Raw genomic sequence first — 17,772 nt, forward strand, 5'->3', positions numbered from 1 at the left:
AACATCCTTACACTAAAACTTTCAACACAAGTTTGTCCAGACGCCGAGCCAGGACCATGACATGAAAGGCAAATGGGTTCATACACGACCTCACTTGCTGATAGGGTACCTCAGAGTGCCCTACAAACCACACAACTGCTTCAGGCTGGAGTGATGTGCCCAAAGCCGGGCCCCTTGATGCTGGCAATGTCGTTCTTCCTGTAGAAGTCGGTCTTCACGTGGTTCACACGGATATAGTCTCTGTTTAGCGGCTCAACGGGCTGATTGATGCGTTTCCCATAGACAGAGGACATCAGCACTGGCACAGTCCTTTCCTGTTCCTGCGAAGATGAAATTCGCAGAGACCATCGGGAGCACAGAAGCCTTTCTACCCACAATGCATCAGTACAGCATCCCGTCCTTCAGATGCCTCACCCAGGCCGCGTCTCAGTGATGCTAGCATACCTGTGCTGGCAAAGCCAGACTGCAGTCCCTCTGCGCACGACCCTCTACTACCCTGCTATCCGGAGGAGATGTAAGATGCAGAACCAGATACTACTTGTGGTCTGACTTCAGGTCCTGTCCCTCCCCTTCCTTTCCCCTCCCCTGCCCTCTGCCAGCCTCTCTTCACCTCTGCATATAGAACAGCAGTCTGGAGCTTCAAGAGTTTGTTCACCCCACTCACCCTGCTTGTCCACGGCACTGACAGAGCTCCAGTCCCTCAAGCTCCGGGAGGGTACAGGAAGTCTTTCCCGACCCTTCTCCCCAGAACCGCCTCATCCCTTTCACTAGCTCTGTACTTTAAAGAGCTCTCTGTGCATGTTGTCCGTCAACACGAAACCAGGTTGTTTCCTTGTCTCTTGCCTCTTACTCTTCTCTCTTTGTCAGAATGTCAGCTCTACAAGGACAGGCTTGCTCCTTAGTTCCTTTATGCTCCCTCCAGAGGAGAGAGGAGAACATCAAACAAGGTGTCACCAGAGCCACCTTCTGCTCATCAGAAAACAAGAATTTCAGTGCCACTGCAGAATGCACCAGCACAAGCAAATTCAAAAATTCCATGACGGTGAAATCAGTGATATCCTGTGCCTTTATCCCTTAACTCCAACTCAAGAGTGCTCAGAGTGGCAAGATGGCGGGAGCGAGCGGCTTCACTCACACGCAAAGCAAGCACTCAGCCACTGTACCAAATCTCCAACCTTGGAGAGCTTAATTACAGTCACAGGGGGAAAAGCCAGTGGTTCGACAGAAACCCCGCTAGAAGCTTTTGTGTTATAATCTCCATGCAATGCTTTGTCTAATAGTCTCTGCGTTCCCAGCCCCCGACCTTTAAAAAGACTACCATTCTCAGTGTGGACTGAGGGGCAGGTCAAAGGGTAGAAATGTCTAACACAGACCAGGAAGAACCCCAGTTTAGTCCAGGATAGAAAGCACCCCCAGCACCCATCTACTCACTGGGTCCCTGACAGAACTAACACTACTGTCAGCCACCTTCTTTAAGAAACACTGGGGAGATCAAAACAGAACTGTACCACATATGGTGAGAACTTGAGAACTAGACTTGGGGAAAAGAAAGACTAGTGTCCCTAGAAAAGCTGTTGTAGCCAGGGCTCAGTGGGCAAGCAAGCAAGACTCCTGTCTGTTGAAAAGAGCTTCCTAATCTCACTCTCCTTAAATTGTCCGATTCCTTAGAACAAATCAGAAAAACTAATGCAAAAATGGAGTCACAGAACAGAAGCATCTCAACTTCTCAGCACAATAAAACAGATGCCAGTCACATAAATAAAGCTACATAAAGCGTCAGAACACAGTCAAATGTTTTTGTGTGGTCACATATACATGCATCAGCACATGTATATGCATGCAAATATAAACATATACAAGCCTGTGTTCATACATGTACATATATGAAATACATGTATATATGTGCATAGATATCTGCATGTTCTTGCATTTCATACAGATAAAGATTTTTAAATGTGTGATGAGGCACACACACATATATATTTACACATTCAATATATACACATGTATGTGCATGGAAATACATAATACTTGTGTGTTACCAATATCTATGTATATGCATTTGTGCACTTATATTCACCCTGTATGTGTGTATATGTGTATACAAAGATTTAAAAATGTGTAATGAGGCACACACAGATATATATATTTACACATTCAATATATACACATGTATGCACATGAACATACATAATACATGTGTAACCTATATAACACACATATATTTGCATATGCATATATGTAAGTATGTATTTGTACACATATACTCACACTGTCTGTGTATATATATATGTATGCCTGGGTATGTTCACATTCACATAGTTGTGACGGTCTGTTAGCATCATTATCATATCTCACCTCTTTATTAAAATGAAGCCCCAGGTTCTTTGCATGTTCTCTGTCATCTCGATGTAATTTCTGGTTATAATCTAGTCTCCTCTTAAAAACGCAGTCATAGAGGGAGACAACCCCTGTCTGGGAATAAACAGAGACAGTCACAGCTGTGTTTGAAGGACGAGGCACTGGTATCTGAAACAGCACCGAAAACAAGACTGCAGTGGGCACTTGAGAGTGCAGAGATTCCTTCATGTGAGTAGGCACTGAGGAGGGACACCCCGCTTGGCAGACCCAGCTGTGAGCTCGGACCCCACCCGCAAACGCAGACCACAGATGCTCAACAGCGCCTCTTTTCCGCTCTCTGGTGTTCCTCCAAGCCTGTCCCCTCCGGCACTGCTGTAGGAGTTCAAACCTCAGCCATGGCTCAAGTTGCCATGAGGAAATAGTATGGACCAAGAAGTTCATAAATGCCAGCAGTGGTGGCGCATGCCTTTAATCCTAGCACTTGGGAGGCAGAGGCAGGCGGATTTCTGAGTTCAAGACCAGCCTGGTCTACAGAGTGAGTTCCAGGACAGCCAGGGCTACACAGAGAAACCCTGTCTCAAAAAAAAAAAAAAATTTAAAAAAAGTTCATAAACAAAATACGTTTCTCAGTTTAGAGGCTGGACATCCGAGATCAAGAGGTGGACAGAGTCAGCGCCTGCGGAGAGCTGTTTTCAGCTTCATCCATGGCACTGTCTTACTGCGCCATCACAAGGGAGAAAGACCGCGGAGGCTCACGCGAGTCTCTTTGGAGGCACAAAGCCTGTTTGTGAGGGCACCACCCTCAAGACCTGGTCTCAAAGTGTCTAATATTATAGTCTTGCTCTGCTCTGAAAACTTGGCAGTAACAGAATGCTACAACAATACAACCAAGCATGAGTCACCCTTCAAGATGCCGGCCAGTGGTCAAATTGCCTATATGCAAACCTACCTCTTGAGAGACAAAAATATTTCTCTTAAACCCAATGTACAGCTATAGAACTTTGAAACTGATATCCATGAGTATGTGTAATATGTCTACACAAGCAACATAAGCGAGTATTTATACATAGATGTACATACACACAGCTTAGGTATTCTAGAAGATGACCTGTTAATATAACTATGTTCTATAGATCTCTGCATCTCTTCCTCAACTTTGTCTTAGCCGATCTGCTTGTGCGGTGCCCAGTGCTAAGTACTCCGTGGGTTAGGTGGTCATCTTACACATCAAACTTGTGTTTGTTGCTCTAGATGTCCCCATTCTGTCTGCAATGAAACCAGACTTGGTTTATCTGTGGGACTGGAACTGACCACCAGCTGTCTCACATGTGCTGGGGTGGTTGGTTTGGGTGTTTTTGTTTGTTTATTTGTTTGTTTTTCCTAATCATGATACTAGAATGACTTCCTCTGTGGGATAGAGACAAGGAAGCTGACATGTGGCAAGGACAGATGCACACCTATGTTGAGTGGTCTGGAAACCACAAGTGACCCTGTTTACAGATCACAGGAACTCAGCATTTCTGGCAGTGACAGTCATGGCTAGCATTGCAGCATCCAGCAGTGAGGCCATTCATGGGCTGATCACCGGGTAGACTTCGGGAGACAGCTCACACCTGGTAACACCTGATGTATCGACCATCCAGTGAAGGAGACAACATGGTGTCTTAGTCGCAGTTCCAGGATTTGTAAGAGTTCTACCAGATACGCAGGGAACTTTTCCCCCACTGACAGAATCCTAGCTTCACTAAATTCAGCCGTTTCCGGTCAGTCACCAGAGACTGTGGCTTCTCTCTCTGCATCACAACTGTCATTAGTGTGTTTGCACCACCTGCCCTGAGTGTTGGTGTCTCCTGATCAGGTAACACATGATCTAGACAGGGGTGTGAGAAACACTAACTCCGTGGAGGATTGATTAAATTCAGCATTCGGTGCTGTAAAACAGACTAGTTCCTTGTCTCTTCACATCACAGTGTAGACAAAAGTAAATTCTAGAGGAATTAGGAAAATAAGAGCAAAAGAAAGCCCCGAAGGACCTCCCACGCATAAACGCAGTAAGGAAAACGTCACAAAGAAAACATCAATCACTTTGACTCTATAAAAGTAGGCATTTGCTTATCAAATAAATCTAAGTTTCTTTAAAATCCCATTTTAAGTCATGACAAAGAAATCTCAGCCTTGAATACTCAGTGCAGATCTGCTGCTGCAGAAGCTCGTGGGCTGCCTGCCCGTGCAGGCACACCAGTGCTTTCTGGGAGAAACAGAAACCGCTGGGTAGCACAGAGGAAGTTCTAGCATGACAACCACTCTGCAGCAATGGTGACTCCATCCCTCTTCAAGGGAGGATATAAAGATCCAGGCCTTTTGAGGCTTACAGCTATTGGCGGAGCTGAGGAGAGACTGGGAGCAAGACAGCGCTAACCTGAAAGCCCCCTGTAGTGTGTACGTGTGTACTTCCATGTGAGTGAATGAATACTTGAAGGAAAGGTAGCGGAGTGCCGTGCTGTCTGTAGGCCAGTAGAGGGCATCGGATCTCGTGGAGATGGAGTGATGGACAGATGGAGGCGCCTGTGAGCCGCCTGATGTGGGTGGTGGGAACTGAATTCAGGCCCCCTGAAAGAACAGCAAGCACTTTTAACTGCTGAGTCGTCTCTTAAGCAATCGGATGGTAGTTAGGCGTATGGTCTGATCTGTTTTCTGTTGCCTATCTGGAAGCCCTCCCTTCCTGGCCATCTCTGTGCTGTCTGTAGGGTAGGAGGAGCAGCTGACAGCATGAAGGATGAACCCTTGTGATCAAGTCGTTCTCTTCTGCCCGCTGAGGACCGTATGCAAAAGTAGAGCGTGGACAGTGTTCCCCCTCCCACGCCCAACAGTGCTCCACCGGATGTGTAGCCTGCTCAGGTAAGGGGACCTGCACCGGAAGAGGGGAAGCACCGACAGACAGGAAACTTTGCCAGGGTCTCCCTTTGCTGTGATTCTTGCGAGCGTGCATTCAGCCAGGCCAACCCTCCAGGGTGGAGTGGGTCCTGCTAGGGGGCGGAGCTTGTCCGAGAATAAGACCCAAAGACAGAAGAACAGATTCAAGAAGAAAGGGAACTTGTTACAAATGCTCCACACACCACAGAAACCTATTGCAATCCGCAACTTCCCCGGAAAAAGGAAAAAAACAGTCTATTGCTTTTCATTCTAACGAGGTCTCCTAAAACTCTGTAAGCAGGAGCAGCTAAGAATTCGTGCTGCCTCCCAATCCCAGGGTGTTGCGAGCTCCTGGGCCATCTTGATCTGGATTAGGAAGTTCACTGCTTCTGGGCACAGGGCTAATGAGAGCCCAGGCGACCCACCCCCATCCTGCCCGTCCACCCCACCCCACCCAACCGTGCCGCATGTGTGGTGCATATTCAGAAATGTTCCAGAAGGGAAACAATGAATTCTTCTACCACTGAAGAAAAAGACTAAAAAGGAAAAAATTACTAGCAACCGGGCAGCCTCACAGAGCAAACCACTATCCGTGTCCGGTGTCTGAGCGGAGCCCAAATGTGTCTTCCATTACTGAGCCTTCATCTTTTGTGCTTGTATTCCTTTGTGGCTCGAAGCAAGATGATTTTAATAAAAAACAATCGGGACTGAGATGCTATCACAACACAGACTTGGTGCAGCACAATTAAAATCTCTCAGATTCGCCTGTCTCTCCCTAGGATTTAGCTAAAAATAAATAAATAAATAAATAAATAAGCATAGCTTGTGACCTCTGCCTGCTTGCATTTTGAGCATTGCTCAACCGTGGTGACGCTGTGCGCCACACGTGGCGTCTGATGTCCTGCCTGGCTCAGGTCACCTCCTGTGCTTCCCAACTCCCGATACTGAGTAGTCCCTAGCCAGCTGAGTGCGGGTGTCATCTGCCCAACGGTGCCTGTCTTCCACTCCCAAGTTTCACGGGGTCTGTTCCTTCTGGAACAGAAGATTAATTGGGGATTAATTCAGCTGCGGAAATTTGATATCCACTGTTAGGTATTAAGAGGGCTGCACTTGATCTGAATATATTGTAAGAGGTGGTACCTTCCAAGATGGTTGACTTGAGGTGGGGTTATCAGGGCAGTCTGGTGGCTTCTATGCTGAGTGAAGCAGAGTCCAAAGAAAAACGTGTGTGGATAGTCCCAGCCTCTAGCAGGCCGTGCACCACTGCACAGAGCACATGTGTGCACGCTCCCGGCCTGTCAGTGTGCCCTGAGGCCCCAGGATGCTCAGCCAGTGAGACCATTAGTACCCATGGTTTCGAGAAACTCGAGAACTGTGACCTAAACAAATATTTTCTTTATAAGACACACAGCCTTGGGTATTTCATTATAGTGATGGAAAATGAGCTATAAATAACAGTAAGGGGTCATTTTAGGCTCCGGGACAGAAATGGAGAGATCTCACTCTACGTGAGATTACGGTCGGAGTGAGCATGTGAACAAAAACACACAAAATATAATAGAATGCTAAAATATTACAAATAACTAGGTGGAGCATGGGAAAGTGCAGCGGCCTAAAAGAAGGGCTGCGAAGCTCATGGACATTGAAGACCACGTAATCGTGTGGACATTGGAAGACCTTGTGAGCGCTGAGCTTGTGGGCGTGCCTTGGCATCCCTGGCAGTCACACAGCTACCCCCCCCCCCACAGCTACAACTCTGCAGAGCAGCCTCTCTGGCGCTGCAGGGTGGGCTGGCTTCCAGGAGAAGACTACAGAAGGCCACCCTGCTCCGAAGCGGGGTTGCTGAAGATGTACTTAGTAAGGTGACGTCACACTAGCATAAGACAGCACCAAGCAATGTGACTGGTGTTCTCACGGACGGGCATTTGAAGCACAGAGACATATTTCAGGAAAGACAGTCCGAACAGGGCAGGAAGATGGCTATCAAGAGAAACAAAGATGTTTCCCTCTGAGCCCACAAAAGGGACCAAGCCTCTGCTCTCCGGGACTCTGAAAGCTGAGTTCCCATTGCTCCAAGACACTAAGCCGGGGCCACTTTGTGCTGTACTGATGCCCAACACACTCTGTAAAAGCAGCCATGGTTGGAACGACTGGGAAGCCAAAATAGGGTTAAATCAGAGGCTGCCGGGCTAAGCAGGGCCAGAGGCCTAAGGAGCGCACTCCTCTGGTAAAGTGAGTTTGCTGGCTGGACAGCACCACCAGCACACGGTTATACTCTACTCCTGATGACGCAAGGGACTGCCCTTGCTCCTGCTCCTCCTGCTGCTCCTCCACCTCCTTCTGCTGCTCCTGCTCCTGCTCCTCCTTCTACTCTTGTTCCTGCTCCTCCTCCTCCTGCCCCTCCCTCCTCCTGCCCCTCCTCCTGCTGCCCCTCCTGCCCCTCCTCCTGCCCCTCCCTCCTCCTGCCCCTCCTCCTGCTGCCCCTCCTGCCCCTCCTTTTGCCCCTCCTCCTCCTGCTCCTCCTGCTCCTCCTGCCCCTCCTCCTGCCCCTCCTCCTCCTGTTCCTCCCGCCCCTCCTCCTGCTCCTCCTCCTCCTGCCCCTCCTCCTGCTCCTCCTGCCCCTCCTCCTGCCCCTCCCTCCTCCTGCCCCTCTTCCTGCCCCTTCTCCTCCTGTTCCTCCTCCTGCCCCTCCTCCTACTCCTCCTGCTCCTCCTCCTGCCCCTCCTCCTACTACTCCTCCTGCTCCTCCTCCTGCCCCTCCTCCTCCTACTCCCCCTGCTCCTCCTCCTGCCCCTCCTCCTCCTGCTCCTCCTGCCCCTCCTCCTCCTGTTCCTCCCGCCCCTCCTCCTGCTCCTCCTCCTCCTCCTGCCCCTCCTCCTGTGCCTCCTCCTCCTGCTCCTCCTGCTCCTCCTCCTGCCCCTCCTCCTCCTATTCCTCCTGCTCCTCCTCCTGCCCCTCCTCCTCCTGCTCCTCCTGCTCCTCCTGCCCCTCCTTCTGCTCCTCCTGCCCCTCCTTCTGCTCCTCCTGTCCCTCCTTCTGCTCCTCCTCCTCCTGCTCCTCCTCCTCCTGCTCCTCCTGCTCTTCCTCCTGCCCCTCCTACTCCTACTCCTCCTGCTCCTCCTGTCCCTCCTCCTCCTCCTGCTCCTCCTCCTCCTCCTGCTTCTCCTGCTCCTCCTGCCCCTCCTCCTCCTGCTCCTCCTCCTCCTCCTGCTCCTCCTGCTCCTCCTCCTCCTCCTGCTCCTCCTGCCCCTCCTCCTCCTGCTCCTCCTCCTCCTCCTCCTGCTCCTCCTCCTGCTCCTCCTGCTCCTGCTCCTTTAGTGAAGACACACAACCACTTGTCCCCAATGGTCTGTGATCTGAAGTGACACATGACGCCTCGGCTAGAAGTATGGAAGAGCCGGCCAGCACCCAGAGCCAGGTTGCATGGCGTGGGAGCAGCCCAAGGCAGCTGCCGAGTGACTTAACTGTGCAAGGGCACACTGCCCAGCCCACTGGACCTTTTGCATGAGAAATCAAGTTGCTGAGCTCTGTGGGGATGTTCCCTTGCTGCAGCAAAACTGGCCTTGTCCTGACTGATCCAAGTGGGTAGCTGAGGGAGGCATCTGCCTATGGTCTGCAAGGCCCACCCTCCACCCTGAGATTGTAGGGTTTTATTACATCCTGCACCTTCCCCCACCCACAAGCCTTCTTCTTTCCAGAAGGTGCACTTGCACACAAACAATGAGTGTGAGGTTTAGAATAAACTGAGACCTAAGTCCTTTCCTTTCTCCTTTTCATATGACATTAAATATAAGCATGTTCTTCATTATTGGATTGAATCGCTTAAATTTTGTGGAAAGAAACAAAATCGAGATGTGCATTTTTCATAATCTTTTGGACAATTTGAGACATCCCTTTGTATACATGTATATGACAATGTACTGAGATCATATTCACCTGTTACCCTCTCTCATCTTCCTCCCTCACTTGAACAAGATGAACCTCTTGCTGGGTGTGTGTGTGTGTGTGTGTGTGTGTATATCCCACTCAATTTAGTTAAGGCTGCTTGTGTGTGATTTCTTTTTCTGTTTGTTTTTTTTCAAGGTGGAGTTTCAGGGTTTCTCTGTGTAGCCCTGGCTGTCCTGGAACTCACTCTGTAGACTAGGCTGGCCTAGAACTCAGAGATCCACCTGCCTTTGCCTCCCAAATGCTGTCATTGAAGTCCTATTCCACATGTTTTTTTTTTTTTATTTAATTGCAATGAGAATGTTGCTATATGCTCACCAAACACCAAAAATTTGTTCTATTTGAGAACAAATGAGTCAGTTCTCTATTTTCCTATAGTAGTTTTGCTAGGAAGGCGCCAAGGCATGCCATCTCTAGGTGTGCAAGCTCAATCTCTGTGTATGGAGAATTCAGGGGATTCGATTAATGACGCCAACATCCTGGAGACTGCCAGGCTCTGGAAACCGTGGAACCACTGAGAGAGAAACCAGGCCTGAACAAGAATAAGCCAGTCAATCCTCCAGCATGCACTGGAAAAGAGTCTATGTGATCCCATCCCTGACTGACAGGACTCCAGCAGGCCATCACCTGCTGCTGAGGGAGAGTGAGTCAGCTTTCTTCAGAGTTGGACTACAGGAATTCGGCCCAATGCTCCCAACACCAGTGTGCATATGACTTGATTCATTTGACGCACGTGAGTCGTGAAGAGGAGGAGGAAAAGGAGATGAAGAGGTGGTGAAGGAGTAGATGGGGGAGATGGTGAAGGAGAAGGAGGGAGAGGAGAATGTAGTGGTGTAGGAAGAGAAAGAGGTGGAGAGGTAGAGGGAGGAGAAGGATACAGAAGAGGAAGACAAGAAGAGGAAGAGAAGATTAAGGGGAGGGGGAGACAGAAGAGAACAAGGGTGGGGATCAGGAGGAGGGTGAGGAAGATAGGTGGGAGGAGCGAGAGGGATGAGGGAAAGGGGACAGATGAGGCGGAGATGAGGAGGAGGAGAAAGGAGGAGAGAGGAGGGAGATGAGTCCAAGAAAGGCTGCAAGTTGGGAGGGGAGGAGAATATGCCGTCAAATGTGTCATATTCATATGCATAATTATCAGACAATATATAATAAAATCCATGTTCTTTTCAAATAAAAATATAAATAACCCTCATTACATATATATATATATATTTTTTTTTTTTTAAAGAGCCACAGTAAGTTGGCTGGCACCCACCTATAATCTAGCCCCAGGGGATACGATACCCTCTTCTGGCCTCTGTGTGCACCAGGCACCCACAGACATGCATACAAACAAAGCATAAACAAATAAAAACACATACAAATGAAATTTAAATTAAAAATATATTCTCACTGCTGCCAGATGAGGGCAGCCAACCGGGCGTAGAGTTCAGACATGATGCTAAAAACAAGTCCTGTGAGTTAGTAAGAGCAAACTCTGCTGTGATACTGGCTAAGCCTCTGTGCTGCTCAGGCACTTCCTAACCCATCCTGACTAAAGCAGAAATTACTTGTCAGTGGCTGCTACTCCTTTCTTCAAAGCTACTTGCCCACAAGCATAGGACCTACTCTCAAAACTGTAAATCTCCAAGGTCATTGATTCCGTAAGGGCCTTGTTTGAGTTGTGATAGGCCCAGAGCATCTCCTGGGAGTCAGGCCAGGATGCTGAGCTAAAACAATGTTATCAGTATTCGAGACTGTAGTCTAGAGGGCTGCAGCTTGTCAAGAACAGGAATCAGAACCTTTGAGGGACTGAGCTTAACTGTTCTCCACGGCTTGCCTGCGGACAAGATCCTGTTCCTTCTCCTAGCACAATGGGGTCATAAGCTTTGATGATTTTTACAACTTCTCAAATAATCTAAGAACGTTTTACTCTTGAGCTGAAGTCAGCAGAATTCCTCTCAATGGACTCACTTCTGCCTCCCACTGAAGGAACATGTGGACTCTGCACATCCCGCCTTAGTTCTCAGACCCACCTCGCTGATGAGGCTGAAGACTCTGCCTTTGTTGTCTGTGTCATTTGCTTATATCCATTCACTTCTGCCAGAGCTCAAATGTGCCTTGTGATCTCTAAGGGCCCACATCCTGGAGCTTGGTCCCCAGGCAGCGGTGGGATAACATGGCTGACATGTCGCTGATGCTACACTGGCTTCTCCCTTTTAAACAGGCATGCTTTGCCTTCAAGCGTATCACCTTACATTAAAGCAAAAAATTGATATGACTCATACGGAAGAGACAAACCTAATTCTTTTAAGACTCATCTAAGGGAGTCCCTCTCTCTCTCTCTCTCTCTCTCTCTCTCTCTCTCTCTCTCTCTCTCTCTTGCTTTCTTTCTTTTTCTTTCTTTCTTTTTCTTTCTTTCTGAGACAAGATTTATAATGTAGCCCAGCTGGCTGGAGCTCTCTAAGTAGACCAGGGCTAATCTAGACTCGCAGTTACACCACTTCTGCTTCAGGTGTTGGTCCGTAGGCTGCTCTCCCCAGCTCAGCTGGCCCATGTGGTCGTGTGTGCTCCCATGTTTTATGTTACAGTTTGATGAGGTGATATATCAAACCAACTTTCATCTCCCTAACAAGATTCCAAGGTTCTCAGCATAAATGAGTAATGAAGAAAATAATTTTTGTTTGTTTGTTGAGTGTCTTTTGTATATTTTTGTGGGCTTTTTTACTTTTTTGGTAGGGAAAGAATGAAAATCAAAAAAAGAAAAGTTTACCTAGCTCGAACTTTTGAGGACTAAAATTCTCAGTGATCCACCTAGGTCTTGTGGAGTCTCTGCCATTTGGCTGCACCATCTCAGGGCACGGGTGGGAGCAGAAGACATGACAGGGTAAGTGGGTACATCTGGAGCCAGGAAGCAGACACTTGCAGTTCCCCAACCCCTTCAAGGCTGTGCTTTCAGTGACCTAAGAACCTCCTGATGGGCTCTGGCTCTTCGAAACCGTGCCGCCATCTTATCCCACCGCCACCTGGGGACCAAGCTCCAGGGTGTGGGCTCTTAGAGATCACAAAGCACATTCGAGCTCTAGCAGAAGTGAATGGATGTAAGCAAATGACGCAGACAACAAAGGCGGAGTCTTCAGCCTCATCGAAGGAAAAAAGAGAGAGAAGGAAGGGGAAAGAGAGAGAAAGAGAAAGAAAGAAAGAAAGAAAGAAAGAAAGAAAGAAAGAAAGAAAGAAAGAAAGAAAGAAAGAAAGAAAGAAAGAAAGGAAGGAAGGAAGGAAGGAAGGAAGGAAGGAAGGAAGGAAGGAAGGAAGGAAGGAAATATAGGAGAACAGGGACTTAGGGAAGGAAGGAGAGGAAAGAGGAGAGGGAGGAGGCTCTCTTTGTTGCCATGAAGACATAAGCAGAACCCCAGACCCTGCCATTAAAAAAAAAAAAAAATCCGGGCACAGTGGCTCACAGTTACCATTCCAGAGATGAGAGGTAGAGACAGGCAGACCCTTGGAGGCCACTGACCACCCACTCTTGCTTCCTTGGCCATCTCCACATCAGTGAGAGACCCTGTCAACACCCAAGGTCATCCTCCGGTCTCCATATGCATGCACACACACAGAGACATGTATGCCCTGCATGCATACCAAGGAGAAAACTGCAAAACATACACGTTTGTGTGATCCTCTGTGTGTAAACACAAAATCAGACCCATGTCATTGCATGTAGAGGCACGTGGCCAAAAGACATGCCAAGCCTGTTTGTGGGCGTGTTGCTGGTAAGAACACTCTCCGTTCTGGTCTCCTCTTCCTCACTCCTCCCTCAAGGCTGAGTTCTGAGAGAAGCTGGGCCCTCCGTCTACAAGATTCCACATGCTTTGAAGGGAGGCTCAGTCTTGCTCTGCTGCACATCCTAGGACATGCCAGTCCTGGGGACAGGTCACTGGAGGGCAGGCTTGCCGCTAGCTCAAGGTGAGAAGCAGGTGGGATCAACCCTGATCGCCTCATGGGTAGCGTACTAGACCACACATGCACCAAACAGAAACCCCTGGTTTACCAAGCGCGTTTTCTGAAACGGTGGCTTAGGCCTTCTGTTCCGTATAGTCACCCTCTTTGACCTACCACGCAGCAGGCGGTCCTGGAGTACCCAGGGTATGCCAGTCTCTGTTTTGATTGCTGAAGAGCTAGACAGCAAGACAAAAATTAATCCCCACCCTACCCCGGGGGCAGCTGATAATTCACTAGGGGAAGAGCAGCAGTAAGATAAGCAAGGGAAATGTTAGTAGGCTAGTTAGGAAGAGGTACAAAGGAAAAAGGAGAAAGGGGAGGGGAGGGTAGGCTGCAGGAAGGTGCTCTGCACTCTAGCAGCCAAGACAAGACCCCTAGACCCTACAGTGAGCCTGGCCACAGAATGGTTTATCTTTCTTCACAGCCACTTAAGAATGCCCAAGCACACGTGATGAAGAATGTCTGATGTCTAAGGTGAGGGGCTGAGGGTGTACTGGACCCTGGCTGTGGTCCTTAGGACTCTCTGCTGTGCAGCTCTGCACAGACTGCGCGAGCCCTCACTCGCTGGAGGTTCTTACCGCCCTGGACGGAGGACATTCTGCAGGCAGGGAGGCAGAGCTTCCGGCACACAAGGACCCCATCAGCCCTCGCCTCCACGTCTGCGATTCCGCACATGCAGAAGGGATTCTGGTTAATCCCAGCAAAGCCAGAGCAGGGCCAGCTTTCCTCAAAACAGCTTTCTACAATCCACCCTAGCACGCCGGAAAACATTCTAAAGCCACTTAGGCGATTTCTTTTTAATGTCACTGTTATACTTTGAGGGATTTAATCAAACCCTTCATAAAAGGGCATTCTCCTCTGACTCGGCTTTTCCATTTCGGGGGCAGAAATGCTGTGCACAACAGAAGGAGAAAAAATGTAATTTTAAAACGCCATTGAACTGAGGCTGCTCTGCAGCCTCGGGAAGCGGACTGCTGAGGGGAACGCGGGCTGCTAGAGCCCCCTAGGGAGCGGTACGGAGCTGAGCTGGTCACATTTTAGAAGGCAGCCTGAGAAGAGAAATTTGTCATCCTATTCAGTCACATTACCAGGGTTTTAAATAAGTTTGCAGCCTGCAAAGCATGGCTGTGGTGGGGTCCCTGGGGTGGGGGTGTCAGAAGATCGATCAGGGACAGTTGCTGTGTGCTCATCTTTACTGTGGTCCTCCGCATTCATCTCTGACAGGGGAGGTGGCTTGGGTCCTTAAGGGATGGGCAGTAACTGAAAAGAAACTAATCATCAGGATCTACAGCTAAAGAGCAATTGCTAGCTGTGTTTATACTGGTACTGCATCTCACGCCACACTAGTTAACTAAATTTTGTGTGTGTGTATGTATGTGTATGTGTGTGTATCTATGTATATATCTGTGTTTGTGTGTCTGTGTGTGTCTGTGTGTATCTATGTGTCTGTGTGTCTATGTGTATCCATGAGTGTGTATCTATGTGTGTGTGTGTGTATGCCTGTGTGTCTCTATGTGTGTGTGTGTCTGTGTGTCTATATATCTGTCTGTGAGTGTATGTGTTTCTGTGTGAGTATGTCTGTGTGTGTCTGTGTGTGCAGTGTGTGTGTGTATCTATGTATGCATCTGTGTGTCTGTATCTGTGAGTGTGTATCTATGTATATATCTGTGTGTCTATGTGTATCTGTGAGTGTGTATCTATGTGTGTGTCTGTGTGTCTATGTATATCTGTGTGTATCTATATGTGTGTCTATATGCCTGTGTGTTTCTATGTGTGTGTGTCTATATATCTGTGTGTGTGTTTCTCTGTGTGGGTATGTCTGTGTGTGTCTATGAGTGTGTGCATGTCTTTGTGTGTATATCTCTGTGTGTCTGTGTCTGTGCGTCTATGTTAGTGTCTCTGTGTCTATGTGTCTATGTTTGTGTCTCTGTGTCTATGTGTGTCTGTGAGTATGTGCCTGTGAGTATCTGTGTGTTTGTATGTCTTTTCATGTGCCTGTGTGTAAAAGCTGATATCTCAGTTTTTGCTGTCTGTATGTCTGTGTGTCTCTATGTGTGTCTATGTATGTGTCAATATGTCTGTGTGTCTCTATGTGTGTGTGTGTATGTCTGTATGTGTCTGTGTGTGTGTCTTTGTGTGTGTATATGACTGTGTGTTTGTGTGTCTGTGTATGTGTAAAAGCTGATATCTTAGTTTTTGAACTGCTAGTGTGAAAAACTAAAGTACCTTCTAAAGGAAATCGGGTTTTATAAGTGGGTTCTGAAGTTATTAATAGTGGCTGGGATTTCATCGCTGATTTCCTTCTCATCAAAGGCACTCCACTTCGCATAAAGGAAAGTTTCCTGGAGCTACCTACCCCTTATCAGAGCTTCTGACACCGCAGTTTATCTCATGAGACCCAGAGAACAGCTTGGTCTCCATGTTAGAAAGTTTTCCAGCCCTTACTCAAACAGAATTTATTTTTAACTAGTACAAGAAAGAACCTTCTACGGTGTTTGTCTATGTGAATATGCATAAAACACCGATATGAACAGGTTTTGCTCATAAATAGCCACTGAAACAAAACCATGCCCATGGGCCTTCAATTCCATAATTAACCCAAGAAGCCACTTCAGAATAGGTTCACAATGTACCTAAAGCATAGCCTTTCTAATCCAAGAGCTGACTGTGTGTGTCTACGTGTGTCTGTGAGTGTGTGCATGTCTTTGTGTGTGTATCTCTGTGTGTCTGTGTCTGTGTGTCTATGTTTGTGTCTCTGTGTCTCTGTGTGTGTGTCTGTGTGTCTGTGAGTATGTGCACTGTGAGTTAGGAACAGTGACGTGGGCCTGCGATGAGCCTGGGGAGGGATGAGGTTGGCTGATCTCCCAGTGAACACAGAATATAGAGAGGCTGGAAGAGAGCCCCCTACAGGAGACGTAGGCACGGCTCTGCATGATGAAGTCATTTGAGGAGAGAACTTCAATTAATACAGTTCATCCATAAAACTGGGCTGCAGGAAAGCCGTACGTCGTTTTCTTAATTAGTGATTGACGGATGAGGGCCCAGCCCATGCTGGGAGGTGCTGCCCTGGGCTGGGGGTCCTGGGTTCTATAACAAAGCAAGCTGAGCAAGGCCTTGGGGAGCAAGCCAGCAAGCAGCCCTCCATGGCCTCTGCACCAGCTCCTGCCTGCAGGTTCCTGTCCTGCTTGAGTTCTGTCCTCTGCTTTTGTATGATGAACTGTTCTACAGGAGTGTGAGTGAGATAACCACCGTTCCAGCTTTGCTTTGGTGGTGGTGTTTCGTCACAGCAACGGCAACCCGAGCAAAGACACTGTTCTTATTGTTTCTGTCATCTAGAGGCAGGATGTTCCCCACACCCTGGACCTTACGGCCATTGTAGCTGGGGCTAGCGCTGGTTTCCCCTGCTACCCCAGACCTGGTACAGACTGACCCCAGGGAGCTGAGCCACCGTAGGTAGAGCAGCCCTGGCACTCCACTGACCCACCCATATATCATGGGCAGAAAGCAGGACCCGGTGTTCTGACAGTACTCGCTCAGGACGAATAGTAGCGTCTCCACTCTTCCCAGGGGCACCTCTGGCCAGCTCACCGGGAATGGCTGCGGATGCCTGCCGCCTTTGTGCGCACACCTCTCTCGGGTTCCCACTCTTAGGGCGCATTTCACTGGCATCAGGATCACATCTGCCCGTCCTCACTTCCTGAGCTGTCTACACCCGTGGTCATGACGGCCATTTTCTTGGTGTCCTTGTACCTCAGCCCAGGGCCTCTCTCTTGTCTGCTAACCATGCCTGCCTAGCTAGTATCAATGTATAAAATTACCCTCACAAGGAGAAACATGGGGCCCTGACCCAGACTCCGGTATTTAACCCTAGCCAACCCCAAGACCAGTAATTACATCTGTAAACCAGGAGGCTTCCGTGCTGTCCACAGTTATGCACCCCGTACAATTTCTCTGGACTCTGCAGCTCAGTGCAATTAGCCCTGGACAACACCCTCATCCTAGAGCTGCACAACCGCTGATGCCTCTAGTAGTGTGACACACCTGAAGCCCTGCCCTATCACAGTCTGGACAGCTCCAGTAATGTGGCCCCGCCCCCAGGCTTCTCCCGGGCCCTGAAGACCCGCCCTCATCACATCACATTCCTGACCGCCCTCGACCCCTCCCTCGACCCCTCCCTCGACCCCTCCCTGATGGTGCGGTCCCCGCCTCCCGTTGTCCTCTCTCTCTCTCTCTCTCTCTCTCTCTCTCTCTCTCTCTCTCTCTCTCTCTCTCTCTCTCTCTCTCTCTCTCTCTCTCTCTCCTCTCTCTGTTGGACCTGCTCACCTGGCCCTCGCGACCGAAGTAGCTGCGCTCCTTGGGGCCCTGGTGCCTTGGCGGCACGTAACTGAAAGCTGATATCGCTGAGATGGGCAGAGGTCGGGGCTTGCCCCGCAGGGTTTCAGCGGTGATTTGCTCCTCGTCTTCTTCATCCTCCTCCTTCTTTTCTTCTTCTTCTCCCGCTTCCACCTCCACCTTTCCCTCCTTCTTCCCGCCACCGGGGTCCATCGCCCGCTGCTCCTTCTTGGCCAGTCCCTCCAT

The 17,772-nt window shown here is 49.0% G+C and overlaps 1 protein-coding gene across 1 annotated transcript; it reads right to left on the reverse strand.

Moving 5' to 3' along the window:
- Positions 1–140: 140 nt before the first annotated feature.
- Cfap90 (cilia and flagella associated protein 90) lies at positions 141–17,772 on the reverse strand. The gene is made up of 3 exons (XM_052159390.1): positions 17,518–17,772; positions 2,359–2,475; positions 141–320 (listed from the first exon to the last, which is right to left on the reverse strand). The coding sequence occupies exons 1-3, from the start codon at positions 17,770–17,772 to the stop codon at positions 141–143; spliced, it is 552 nt and encodes a 183-aa protein (XP_052015350.1).

The sequence above is a fragment of the Apodemus sylvaticus genome, chromosome 16, assembly GCF_947179515.1.
Source record: "Apodemus sylvaticus chromosome 16, mApoSyl1.1, whole genome shotgun sequence".
Taxonomy (NCBI): Eukaryota; Metazoa; Chordata; class Mammalia; order Rodentia; family Muridae; genus Apodemus; species Apodemus sylvaticus.

Bases quoted from the DNA above. Each gene is read 5' to 3' on its own strand.
- Cfap90 (XM_052159390.1), bottom strand. From the start codon at position 17,772: ATGGAGGGACTGGCCAAGAAGGAGCAGCGGGCGATGGACCCCGGTGGC. The intron at 2,476-17,517 runs GTGAGCAGGTCC...GTTTATTCCCAG, and splicing joins ACTTCGGTCGCGAGGGCCAG to ACAGGGGTTGTCTCCCTCTA. The intron at 321-2,358 runs GTGAGATATGAT...TCATCTTCGCAG, and splicing joins GGCTTCATTTTAATAAAGAG to GAACAGGAAAGGACTGTGCC.